This window comes from Takifugu rubripes, chromosome 18 (genome assembly GCF_901000725.2).
Source record: "Takifugu rubripes chromosome 18, fTakRub1.2, whole genome shotgun sequence".
In the NCBI taxonomy this organism is placed as follows: domain Eukaryota; kingdom Metazoa; phylum Chordata; class Actinopteri; order Tetraodontiformes; family Tetraodontidae; genus Takifugu; species Takifugu rubripes.
This window is the reverse complement of record NC_042302.1, coordinates 5,746,022-5,759,693: the sequence shown is the minus strand read 5'-3', so window position 1 is coordinate 5,759,693 and position 13,672 is coordinate 5,746,022. Positions and strand designations below refer to the sequence as shown.

General features: G+C 43.2%; 1 protein-coding gene across 1 annotated transcript in view; it reads right to left on the bottom strand.

The window, feature by feature from the left end:
* The window catches only part of plxna4 (plexin A4), a 146,218-nt gene that overhangs the window by 120,122 nt on the left and 12,424 nt on the right, over positions 1–13,672 (bottom strand). The window contains exons 2-3 of the mRNA XM_003972873.3: positions 8,440–9,784; positions 420–602 (exon numbers count right to left, since the gene is read on the bottom strand). Coding sequence (XP_003972922.2) covers positions 420–602; positions 8,440–9,678 — 1,422 coding nt within the window. The 5' untranslated portion in view covers positions 9,679–9,784. The remainder of the gene's footprint in view (positions 1–419; positions 603–8,439; positions 9,785–13,672) is intronic.

Below are 13,672 nucleotides of genomic sequence, written 5' to 3'. Positions count from 1 at the left end.
TACAGAGGACGGTCCTGAATCTCTGTATACAATGTGTTTGTGATACGTTTTGCACTGGATGAGGAGGAAAATGATGAGGAGCTAGAAAGGTTCTTGAAACAAAATCTCCTCAGGGGTTTCTTCTGATCCGTCTTGCTCAAAACACACAAATCAAGTTCCCATCCCACCGTAAAGTGCACGCACACATCGTTCATCCTCACACTTTCCTCTCACATGCACACACATTCGCCCCTATCTGTGGCAAATACAGCCAACTCAGCTGATTTGCTGAAAGTCAACCTGCCCTACAACTACCATCCTTCCTCCAAACCGGCAATCCCCAACTCCCTGGGCTTACCCCACATGCCAACGCAGTGAAACAAAATCCCTCCCTTCATCTCATCCATCTGGACAATCCATCCAAAGTTTCAGGGCCTTACCTTCTTAAGTTGTCCGCTCTTTGTCCCGACAAAGACCAGGGAGTGGTTCTTGTAGACGTAGGCAATGACCGAGGTCATTTTGTCAAAGGCGTCAGTGTAGAGAGGCTTGCCGCGGACCATCTCGGACACACCCAATGGCGCATTCATGTCAAGGCCACAAAAGTCATCGTCAATGGTCAGGAGCTGCAGTGAAGAAGAGGATTAGTCAATAACACACCCAAAAAAAGTACAATTTCAAGTTTTGTGCTGTGATGTGTAAAGTCTATGGGCAATAGATCATTTTTTAGGAGGTTTGTTACCAGAACTGGATTCAAAACAAACCTCTGATCGACTCAACCGATAAAAATTCATGACTCAAAAAGAAAATACATTCTCTAAACCTATTCTGTGACAGACAGGCAGGGGTCAACATGGGTTAGAGGACATGCAGGCATTTGAATGCAGCAGGTATGCAAAGAATGGTAAAAAGTGGCAAGGAGTAGAGAGGAAGATGGAGGGAGACTGCAGTCAGGAGCGGGCTCTGTAATCGTGCCAGAGGCTGCATTGTCAGGCACAACTCCCATACGTCCACCCAATGCAACAGCAGAATGTAGAAATGCCAGAGCAGCAAGATATTCAATGTGAAACGACTCAAACTGAATCAAGCGAAGAACAAAAGAGTGCTGCATCTTCACATTGAGTAAAATCCTCACATCCTGCTGCATGGACGGGAGAATTCGCAGACCAACAGAAGTTTTAATAGTCTTAAATCTGTCCTGAACATGCAGATATAGCCTTATGATTAAACAGATATGATTCATGCGTTGATTCATTTTGACCTGCCTGCACATTATTCTGCAAGAGGGAGATTAATTCTGGTCACTATGGTCACAGAATTATGGGGTTTTGTAAGAATAATGCCAATACTGTTCTGATTAACAGCTCAATAATGTAATAGGTGGTTGTGAGGAGAGATGCCTTGGAACACATTAGCAGGAATGGAGGATAGTGGGTAGGAGTCACACAATACCAGCATTATGGCAGCATATTCATGTAAAATAATGAGCCACAATGACAGATGACACTGTTCAGATATATAATACAATATTTAAACAAACAGAAGCTGACTGACAAAACAAACAAACAAAATGTCTGCGTTCACATCACACTCAAAATCCAACAAACTGTTTCAGATCTCCCCTGCCCAGTGGTTGGAGCTGTCAAAGGTGGGATGCTCTGGGGGAGCCTCTTAGTTTATGTCTTATTTTCCCTTTTTCTACCCCCTTTCTCACAAGCGCACCCCCTGGGTTCTCGATCAATCTTGCCAGCACAAAGTGCCTCTTCACAACCTTTCACTAAAGGCCATCATCATCATCAGAAGCCTCAGACTTAGCCACAGAGGAAATATGAGGCCTGCTTTCATTAGACAAATGGAACGTGGATGTTCTTGGCTACAGTGAGCTTTAGGCTATGAACGAGGCGTTAGGCTGGTTGAGTGATCGATAGAGATGGCCTGGATTTAGGTCAAGATCATGTCATATGGGTGGAGGGTTAAGATGAGGATTCAGGGAGCAACACCAGAGGCACACGGAGAAGATAGACATGCCAAGGAGGGTCAACAAAGATGAATACAAGCCCAGGACAAAACACATCAGCTTATATCTCCTCACATTTTCTCCATTATGACCTTTCCAGAATCTGCTGTTGTCAAGAATGCTTGCTCTGTCCTGAGTGGTGTCTCGTGGGTAGATAAATGGCAGTGATGAGAGGCATGGTCCCTCTATAAAATTGCAGTAAAATATCACTCCGCCTGTCACCATTACTTAACCTGCCTTTCTGTGAATTCATAAGCACAAGTCTTCTCCCTTCATACTGAGTTAAAAAGCTAATTCTGGCTGCTAACACCACACAGGATCATTTTAGTCATTTTAGGCCTTGTCAGGGCCATGTTTCAAAGATTTGCAGGATTTATCACAGGTAATAAAGAGTACTTTGCACCCTCTAATTAAATAGTGCCTCAAAAGACAAACGCACAATCAATTCTCCTAAAATTGATTACCGTCCCAGTAACGGGGCTTTTATAGCCAAAAACACTTCACATTATCTGTCAACACCTTGATGTGCGCATTTGTGTGTGCATTGAATGATGCATGTGTGAGATGGTTTCTTTTTTTGTTGTTTTCTTATTATAAAGTGTGATATCATCTTGTTACTGGCACATCATGTATTATTTCCATCATCTCTACCCTAGATGCTGCAATCCAATGTAACATGCTTTGTGCCTTTTTTTTTTTAAAAGGACATTTCATGGAGAAAGAAAGAAGAAAGATGACTGTTGAACATTATTATCAAGATGTTTCCAGTCAGATTTCAAGGATATCAGCACGGCCTTTGACATTTCCCTGTAATGAGATGCTGATGTCAACTTTGCTATGAAATTTCATGTCCTTGGCCTCATGTTATTGGCGTGAACATGGGACACAAAAGAAAATCTGCATTCTTCTGTCTGAGGACCTCTTCATATACAACAGAGTCGGTGTTTTTAAATTAATATTTAATACAAAATGAATCCAAAGACCTTAATTAATCTGTAAAATACAATTTTCCCACACTTTATAGATTTAGTCTTAAATACAGCCACTCACTCTGCAGTTATACAACAGACATACTTAAGATCTGTTTCTAAAAATGTTAGTGTTCGCCCTGGTATTTTGAGTGGATTTTATATGCAGAGGACTGGGGGTTCCTCCCTCGAGAGAAAAGGACAGGAGAGCATAGGCCCAGTGTTTGGATTCTGCCCAGACTGAGGCAGAATCAGGTCAGTCTAAGCCATATCTATCTCTCTGCTACTGTTTGGCTGCCAGCATCACCACAAAGAGAGCTCTCTTCTGGACTGTGCAGCAGGATCAGCAGATACAGGATAGCAAGAAAGAGCGGGCACGTGAGAGAGAGAGACTGTTGCTCAACGCGATTAGCGGGCACTGAAAGAGATCCCCTCTCCGACGCTCTCTGATGTATGGCCTAATCTGGGCTTCCACTGTTGTGAGGGTCTGTTCCACTGGCCTTGAGTTCACAAAGTTAATGACACACATTAAAAACACAGAATATTCTCTGCTTCGTGTCGCTGCTGGACTGTGGGAGAATCCAGAGAGTCCATTTTCTTGTACTTCCAACCGTTTTTTTTTTTTTTTTTAAAGTAGTTTTTTATACTCGAGGCAGCAGCGTTCTGTCAGGTTTCATCACGGAGCACACTAGATGTCACTGTGGAGCAGTTGATAATAAGATCAATAATTCTGTCCAATAATATTGTTTTTACTCACACACTAAAATATTGTTGCCTTCTCTTTTAAATATATGAAATCAGCTGCATCCAAGGACGTCTGGTACTAAAGCCTCAGCTGTCTTCTTTAATGACGTCCTTGTGACAACAATTCTGCACACAAGACTTGCTATTTCAAGCTGTGGGACCCGTTCAGGACAACTGTACGGACAGCAGAATAGCAATATGATTTTCTGTAAATAAGACAACAAATAATTGACATTTCTATAAAGTCTAATTCAACATCTCAAGTTTGTTTGAAAAACGAGGTTTCCCAGCTCTCTAATGTTGTTTTGGCTGTGTTGCAACAGTGATCATTTAGTATTAATAAGTCTGATTTGTAATGCTGCATAACAAAATAGTATAAGCACCAATTTAATGAGCACAAATGTTGCGATTTAGTTCAATTTTAATTGGCCGTATTGGGGAAGCGCTTTGCATTTAAGTCCTCTGTGCCAGACTTTTGTTTTATTATTGCACTGCAGAGTTTCTGTTGACAATGTAGGAATTAAGGAGGACGGTATCCTGGTTGTTCTTTTGCATAATCAGCCACTTACATGATGTATTTCCTCTGGCCCCACTGTGCTAAATGATCGACTTGGCAGAATAATTGGCAGCACTACAGAATCATGTCATAGCTAAGAGGGTTTGCAGCATTCACTGTAAAACATAACGTCAACATTCAATTTAGCTATGCTAAAACACTGGCTGCATGACTCCAGTCGTAACAGTCAGTCATTCTGAAGTGAAGAATGTGCAAAAAAAAAACCTTTGCTGCCGCGATGTTCTTATATGCAGAGAAAATGTTTCACTTCTTAGCCAACTCCTACAGATACTGTGTATTGTATGATGCATTTAATCCTTTTTTTTGCATTTGTTGATCTTTGAGTGAACCTGTGAAAGTTTCACATGTCGATGTGTTGTTGCCCACTCCTTCCCTGCTCTCTTAAATCATTTTCCCATACAGCACTGAAAACAACTCCAAAAACTGTCCAATATTATACTCAAGTGAGCCATCTGAAATCTCTGCTGACTTGCAATGCCAGTTTTGGCAAGCAGAAAAAACAGAGTACAGAGTTTTAAAGTCTGATTAACAAAGCCCGGCTGGTCATACGTTCATACAAACACATAATTACTTCTGATTCAATAATGCAAACATTAACAGAAATGCAAGTAGCAGTAAACAGAAATCCACTCAAATGATTAGGCCTAAATTCAATTTATCTCAAAAAGCAAGATTGCAGTTTATTTGTAAATTAGATGTGTACTTTATTTTTGCGGTATGATCTCGTTTAATTGACAGCAGGTGGGAAATTCTGAGTGCCGATTCTGGCAAATGTGCCAGAGTGTGTATGCACCACGCTGTAAGCACACTACTCAGGGCGTACCTGTAACAAAGTTGACTTGTGTACTCTGTTGGCAGCACGAGGAGGCTCACAGCTGCCAGCTGAACGTCAGATGATAAATATTAGTTGGGAATAAACAAATCAGAAACTAGGCTGTTTTTCAGAGAGGAACAATACCAAAGCATGACCAGAGCAGGAAAAGAATGAGAGAACAGGCATATAATATAATGTGTCTATTTTTATTTTTTTTTAAGTTAAAGTCAAACCCACAACGGAGGCAAATGGAGGGACTTCTTTTGGAAGCCAGCTGGCACAGTGCATTGAAAGAATGGAGAGACATTTGTTTAATTCCAAAATAATGATATTGTGATGGATCCTGACCTTTAGCAAGTGGTATCATGTATGGAGATTTAATTAGCCAGCCAGCAAGCAGGATAGCGGATATGTGGATGGAGAGGAGGTGAAGTGGGGAAGGGGGCAGGAGGCAGTCTGGATAATGAATCCACTAGTCTAGTCTCTTCCTGAGGATGTGGCTGAGACTGACTCATCAGCAGCAGTCAGCTGCGGATTAAGCTCCACGCTCAGATGTAGGGGAGGAGCAGAGATGGCGAGCACGGGAGAAAACATCATTCAAAGGTCGGTCAATAAACCAAAGGACTTTGGCAATAACATGAAAAATGAGCGTGGGGAAAGACCAAGATTGTTATGTTGGAAAAGTTCCTTTTAAGTTGAGGATCAGAGGAGGGAGGAGTGTGGTGAAAGGCTGTGAAAAAGATCAAGAAACAGACTCAAAGAAACGGCTGCGGAGTAGAATAATCTAATTAATTGGAGTGAATTCAGAATGTGAAGTCGATAGCACATGACAAATGTGGAAGAATAGCCCGTGGCGTGTTAGTTAATGACATGTAATTAATGATCATTAGTAGAAGGGATGAGGGGATGGCCGTGGCATGTCAGGGACTTACAGCCGACCTTGTAATTTCCTCATCCATGTTTGAGGGAGCGTGTGGAGAGAGCAACACAAGCGGCGCGAAATCGGGGATGAGAGGAGCTGGCGACCAGTGAATTTATTGCCATGCTGCCGTTTTGTTGTTGTGTTTTTTTGTGCTGACACAGTGAACATGTAGGGAGCAGGGTGCATTTTTTATAGGTCACATGCCACTTCACAATGATCTATGGACGCAGGCCCTTTGCAGCCTTATACTGTTGAGCATGCATTATGTAGCTCGGCCAAGCGTGACCCTTTGGGGGAGAAGGGAAGCATCCTCCGCTTCTCTGCCTCTTACTATCCATACCCTGACCATGGTGCCACTCTGCACACTTTCTCAACTTCTCTCTCTTTCCACTCACTTGGACTGCAAGCTACTTAAAGCTGGTGATAATCAATGTGCTCAATGTCGTGTCCTTGAGTTTTAAGGCCTTGAGGAGTTTGAAATCTCGGTTTAAAAACCATTACATAAAAATGTACCCTCTTGTGGACTGTAAGTGACCACAGTAATGCAATCTAAACCATAAAAAAGGAGAAAAGTGCAAATTAGTTGCTAATGAGTCCAAAGATTGGTGGTGGGGGGGGGCTGGAAAATTAGAAAACAAGAGATGGAACCTTCACACTAATAAATTCTGAATGCATCACCATCACACACCTGTTTGAAAGATTGCAGCTGAATTATACTGAAGCTTTCAACAATTCTGTACAGTAATAGAAATGTAAGAGGAAATCCAAGCAGTATTAGAGTGCATAAGACTCTTATTAAACATTTACGAGCTTGTGTGATTCCCCGATTGGAGCGTCTTACGAGTGCAGGAAACCATGAAGCACTCCAACATCTTAAATTTTCGGAGCAATCCTATTTCCTCAAAGCAAATAAATAAGTAAAGCCTGGATGTGTGTACATGTGCCCTGTATGGATTTCTGGCCTCCTGCACCGAAGGGAGGCACAGCATACAGAAGATGTGAACGATGGGTTTAAACTAGGATCCTGATGATATCCGAGATGTGGTGCCCCAACACATCGAAGGCAGCAAAGGAATTAATTACAAACTAAGGACCAAAGACTAAAAAGTAGATAAACTGAATCACGGGATATGAGCATCAGTCAACATACCAACACCCATTCCACATTATAGTAAATGACTGAATTATCCTTTCATAACAATGACTTTATTATTCCACTTTATCAGGAGCGTCCTGACTTTAAAAGCCACCTTGCTCAGTGGAGGGAGGTTGTGCACGTGTGTCTGAAGACATCCATCTCCTGCAGTAGCCACTGTCACTGGTTCAGCAGGGTCTAATTTATGCTGTGGCCATAGTGATACTATGGTGCATGCTGAAGCGGCATCATTCCTCAGTGCTAACCCCAGTGTGCTCCCCTCTCACTTCCTCTCCCTGCCGACAGCTCCACCCCAGGCATGATTTATCAGGCCCTCAAGCAGCAGACACAGGCACCCCGGAGCATGTGCCGTGTCAGAGAGGGATTAATAGATAAACACGGCAACTTCGCAACAAAACACAGGAGAGGGTCAACTTTTAATGTCCTTTAATGACCTGTGCATGGCTAAGGTCAAGCAGGAGCAATGAGATCAGTTTTAAACATGGGATATATGACCAGCACTAAGAAGGGAAATTTTAGGCAATGTTGCGTTTGTTTTTAATTGTTTGAAATCATATTATGGTCTGGACTGTGTGCACAGATGTTTTTCTAACTCAAACAAATCTAAGTCATAATATATTAAATCTATTCAGTGATTATATTGAGCTATCAGTCTTACACAGAGTCTTTAAATTTAAGAACCACCTTCTGGTGCACATGGTTCTTTTATGCATATTTGATTCAGCACACAGAGAAGTGTGAAGGTCGTTCCATGATTGCCGAGCATATGCAGTTTTGTTATTGATAGAATTTCCCCATGAGCAACACAAGAAAAACATGTCAAGCCGCTTCAGATACTGGTGAGGAGAGTCCAAACATGTAACACCATATTTAACCTTATTTATCTGTGCATAGTGATAAATCAAATGAAATAGAGTGCTAAATTTGTCATACTGGGAGAAAATTAAATTGTGGTAATCTGTGTGATGGCTGTACTGCACTGTTAAAATGGGTGTGCAGATCTGATGAGTTAGTACACATTGATGATTAATGGAGCATAAACCTAAGAAAATAGTGTTGACAGAACCCAAAGAGTGCACATGTTCACTATAATAAGATGTATAATAGGCTACAAATCTGCTCAGATGGGATTCCTTCATCTATTCCTATCAAATCCTCATTTCTTTTATATGTAGGTAACAGAAAAAAGTTCTCGAGCAAGAAAAGTGTACAATCCTAAGTAAACACCCATGTGTATGTGTATGTACTGTGCACATTGTACTCACGGCGCTGCTGCAGGGTATATCTTTGACTTTGAGCCAAGCCAGGTCCAGCGTGCCCTCACCCTTGTAGCACGACTGCAGCCTCTCCTTGATTTTCTCGTTGATCTCGCGCAGAGAGAAAACACACAATGCAGAGTCCTCCATGGACTGATGTAGGTGCCTCTTTTGGCCTTTTGAAAAGACGGCGAACAGAACATCATCATCTGGTGCCACGTCAAGTGAGCGCGCCAGGATGGAACCAGCTTTGGACAGGTAGGCTGCCTCCAGTAACCTGTACTCCACATTACCACTAATGCATCCAATGGGCACCTCCACATAGGAATTGAAGGCAGGGTCTGACTTGCAAAGGCGCACAATCTTTGAAGTGTAGACCTGTTCTCGACCGGTGGAGGAAGACCCAGTGGTGGGCCCACTTCCCATTTCAGGCTGCAGAGTCAGAAAGTACACAAAGTTCCCACTAGCAAAGCCATAAATGTAGTAAATGTCAAAGTCCGGGATGACGGTGAAAGTATCTGAAGGGATTTTTATCATAGACGCAACAAACTCATCATGGAAGACGTAGGCAAACATGCCATCCTCCTCTGAGTTCCTGGCCAGCTTACGACTAGAGATAGTAGGGAAGTACTCGGGCTTGCCATCGACTGCAGTGGCTACAAAAAGCATGTCCGGAGAGGCATTGCCATATGAAACAATGACACCAAACACAGGGCCACTTTCATTGGCACCAGAGAGGTAGTGTTCCTTCTTGTGGAAGGGCTCTCCTAGTTTAAAGAGGTCATCCAGGCGCAGAAGTTTGCAGATGCCTTGGTAAAGGCTGCCGCATGCTAGCAACCGGTTCTCCCGATAGTCCATCAGAAGCATTTTGTTGACGTTGTTGGTGAGCGTCAAGGGCTCACTGCAGGGCTGGACAATGCGTGGCGGGTAGCACTCACGGTTGTCTTCATCGGGACCAGTCTCATGTGACACCTGGACCTCTAGGTTTGGAGACAGTTTGTATATGCGGTTGACAGCTCCCAGATAGACGTTACCATTACGATAGTCCACAGCAAGATGGTTGAATTTCCACTCAGAGTTCTCAGCTCTAAACGAAGCATACTCCTCCTCCTGAAGAGAGGCTGTGATAACCTGGGAGCTGTGGGCCTGCGCGGCTTGTAACACTGTTTCTGAGGTCACAGGAAGCACCAAACTAGACAGGAAGCAGCAAACAAAAAAGCAGGTCCATGTCCTGGTGAGTGACATCATGGCTAGGCTGGTAGGCTGGGAGTGGTGAGATGAAGGAAGGAGGCACAGTCCAGTAGTGCAGGCCAAATAGGATCAGACGTCTTCTGACATGGAGGACATAATGTGCCTAAAAGAAGATAGAAAAATTAGTAAAACTGAACATAAACAAGCATGTATTGTATACATCAATTTATTACAATTAAATAATGCCATCTATGTTCCACTTCTATCTGGCACAGGTGGGAGCAGAGGATTATTAAAAAATGAGGAACACAGGTGACGAGGCCACACATTTGAGACCTGAGTCTGATCTATACTTAGAAAAGAAATGAGCTGTTTAAAAAAGAAACGAGGCTGAGGCGCAGCAGAGGTTGATTGGGAAATGTGCAGAGAGACCTGAAACCAACACGATCATGGTTTGCAGGAGAGGACGGCAAAGGAGTCATGCATCACCCCGGAGGAGAGGATCGGCGCCTCGTCTCCGCATGGACCCCTGCCCCTCTCCACCTCTTTGCCTTTCTGCTGCAGCCACTGTGCATCTAACTGAATCTCCCCTTAGAGTAGTCATTTGCATGCTTTGGCAATTACTCTCCCTGCCCAACATGGCAGCTCACATGCTGATACTGCTAGCAAGGAGGGGAAAATGCATTTTTCCCCTCCATATTTAACATGCCTACAGACAGGCAGAGTAGGAAAAACAATTAAAGGGAAAATGCAAGTGGTTGCAAAAATAAGATTCCTTATAGTCACCCTTCAAGTTTATTTACAAATGGTGTAATGTCTACATGTTTAAAAAAAAAAAAACTCAATTTCACATGCATGTGTACAATCCGTTTCCGTAAACACAACCCAACAGACAGATCACCACATGAGAACTCATTATGCAGAACTTAATGCAGTTTGCATTATTGCAAATATGGCCTCTGTGTGTGCGCACATGCATCCATGTGTATGTTCCATGCTCATTAGGGTGCTTGTGACAAGCGGCATGTCACCAGGGGGGGCGCTCTTCAGGTAAATTACAGGTATTAGATTGAAACAAGAGGTTCAGAGATAAATGTGCATTTCTATTTTAATATTTATACAAAGCCCTTTGATCTGATTGTGACAGCTGCAGTCTATTTAAATAGCACCGTTATCTGAAGTTAGTAGCAACAGATATTATTAGATGTTCTACCAATCTACCATCAGTCCCGACTGCAGCACATTAATAATTACTGTTCAGTAATTGCCCTGAAAGGCGTTTCTGTTTTGTCCATCGAAGTGAAAGGTGTTGAAATTTAACAAGGAGAGAGAGCTGCAGCTACATCAGTGGTAATGAAGGAGCTCTGAGCCCACAATGTTTCACCAAGAACTGGAAAGGAAGCTGCCTATTAATCTCAGGAAACAGCGTTGGAGTTCCCGCCTCTCATTTAGCTGACAGGAGGGGCAGCCATTACCAAAGCGTCCCTCTGAAACTCCCCGACAACTTAATTCAGGAGTTGTTATTAATAGAAAAAGAGACTGATGAGGGGAGACAAAGGGAGTGTAAGGGGGAGAACTGGCACAAGTGAGAAACAGAGGCTGTAAAAGCACCTTCGCATTCACCTACCCTCATGGCTGCAGCAAACAGCTGACTGACATCCAAAACAAGCAAACCAAATTGGATAAGAAAAGCTCCCAGTAGCCTCCCTACATCGCAGTTTTGAGAAAACAAATGCTAGAATTGAAGGGAAAAGAAATTGCCCTCTCGGTGTTGTGCCAGTGTGTCTCCAATAAGAAGCCTCGCCTTGTTGGTGAAATGTAATTATCCTCCCTGATGGAGGGGGGAGCTCATTTGGTAGCTGTTTGCCCTTGCCTGCTGATGATCAAGCTCCATTAATTAAAGTCTGCTTTAGTTGTGACCGGGACTATTGCATGTGCAATATGCATTCAAAAGCATAGCTTACCGACTTGCCTTAATTAAAGTAGAAAGAAGCAAATAACAAAAGAAGAGGTTTTAAGTTGTGTGACCCAAGTGTGCAGCAGAACTGCTCTGGGCCAACAGCCAGAGTCACTCAACACACACTCATTCAATCCTACATTTACAGCCTGTTAGCCATAAAAATGTGCTAATGAATTCACATTTTACACCACACGCAAACACATGCATTTCAGAGATGGCTCAAAGGGACGGTACATTCCAGCTGTGTGTGTGCGTGTGTGTGTGTTTGTGTGTGCTTGTGCCTATTATCTCAAAACTGAGCTCAGTCTTTAGAGCATAATTGGAATGTTTGCTTTTCCCCATTTTCGTTTTCAGTGTCCTCAAAAGCCGTCAGCAGCCAGCCAGGATCACATGACAGCTACAGTTTACAACTACCGACTGGGGGGAGAAAAAAGAGGCTCGAACAGCTTATTAATAAATGTGTGACCAAGATGTGAGAACAGCATTTGAAATGCATCAGATACGGCAAAACCACGGATCAAAGGTGTGCAAATATCCTGAACCAGATGACATTTCTATCCTGCTCGGGCTATTACATAAAAGATTATTTTAGTCTGACTGTCCAATATTTCTCAAAAGGTCCGGCTGTAAAGAGCCGGCTGCTCTCAAAGAGCAACTGAAAACAAATTCTGATGCGGGAGCCAATTCCAGGGACAATACCATTAATAAAACCTATGGTGCATAAATGTGTCACAGCCATAACACTTCAAGACTGAGCCAAGGCTAGATATGACAGTAGTGCTTGACACAACAAAACAATCCGCCTTCAGTTGGATTGTGTGAGAATTGGGATGACAAGGAGGCCAAATATTTCGCAGAAATCTTAACATCCAACAGTGTATGAGCTTAAACAATTCATTTGCATTGCACGAGCACATAATCCCTTCGAATCATAAGGAAGAAAATCATCTAGGTAAATATTATCAATCAATATCAAGGTAAAAAGATGAGCAGTTTTAATTTCACAGACGAGTCGATGGCAAGTAAATATCAAAAGTATGTGAAGGTAGATTACAGAGATTAGAGTGACAATGTGGTCGCAGGATGGTTGTGTCCTTTACAAAGATCCAGAGTGCTACAGCACCCTGGAAGACAGTCAAACATAACTGAGCATTATTGTGGTAGCTAAATTACCCAATCTCTCCTTTTATTTGGTCAAATCCATACAGCAATTATATATACAACCAGGCAGAAAATCTGGGGGTTTTGTTTTGTTTTTTTAAATGTATTACTTCACTGTGAAAAGCAAGAGTTTCTCGACCACTGGGAATAGATTATCTGGCAGCGCCTTGTAATACAACCGTGTATCTTCCTGGCTGGCATGATATCAGATGGCAAGGGTCAGTGTGGTGGATTGCTGTGTGACTCTCAGGAACAGAGCTTCGGGCGATGCACCTGCTCTTGAAAAGGCTCCTAAACTGCTACTTTGAAATCCGCTTGGCAGCCATCTCACATCTCTAGTAAACAAATGCTTGGTCATCTCATTGGAGAACATAGGTCTGCACATGAAGATGCCTGGATGCTCTGGGAAGTAGCAGCAGTAGCTGAAACCTACAGCAGGCAGCTGCAAAGACGACAGTATAGTTGGGGAGGAAAAGTGTCCCTCCCCCTCCCCAAACCTGCCTCAACCCCTCTCCCCTGCTGCGCCTTGGCACTGATCTGAGGCATAAGTGTCACTCTACATCACAGCTACACACTGGGACCGCAGGAAAACAGTCTCCCTGCGCTCACCCAGCATATTTACTGTATAATCACAAATGCACACATTCACACGGGCTCCACGCGCTTCGGCGTAACATCCAGACCACGGTGCAACACGGCACTTCGAAACTTGACACTTGTACACAGAATACACTCAAAGGCAGCGAGCCAGAGAGATCAGGGCTGGCTGAGCGTGCACACACCCACTGGCACCAATGTCTCTATACCTTCTACAGTGTCGCCGGCAAAAGAAAACTGTAGGGTTTTGGAAATGTGGTATGGGCATGAAGTGACCAAGATTTGCACATCACTGCATGCAGGGATAATCTTTCATTTAGTACAACAATGAAC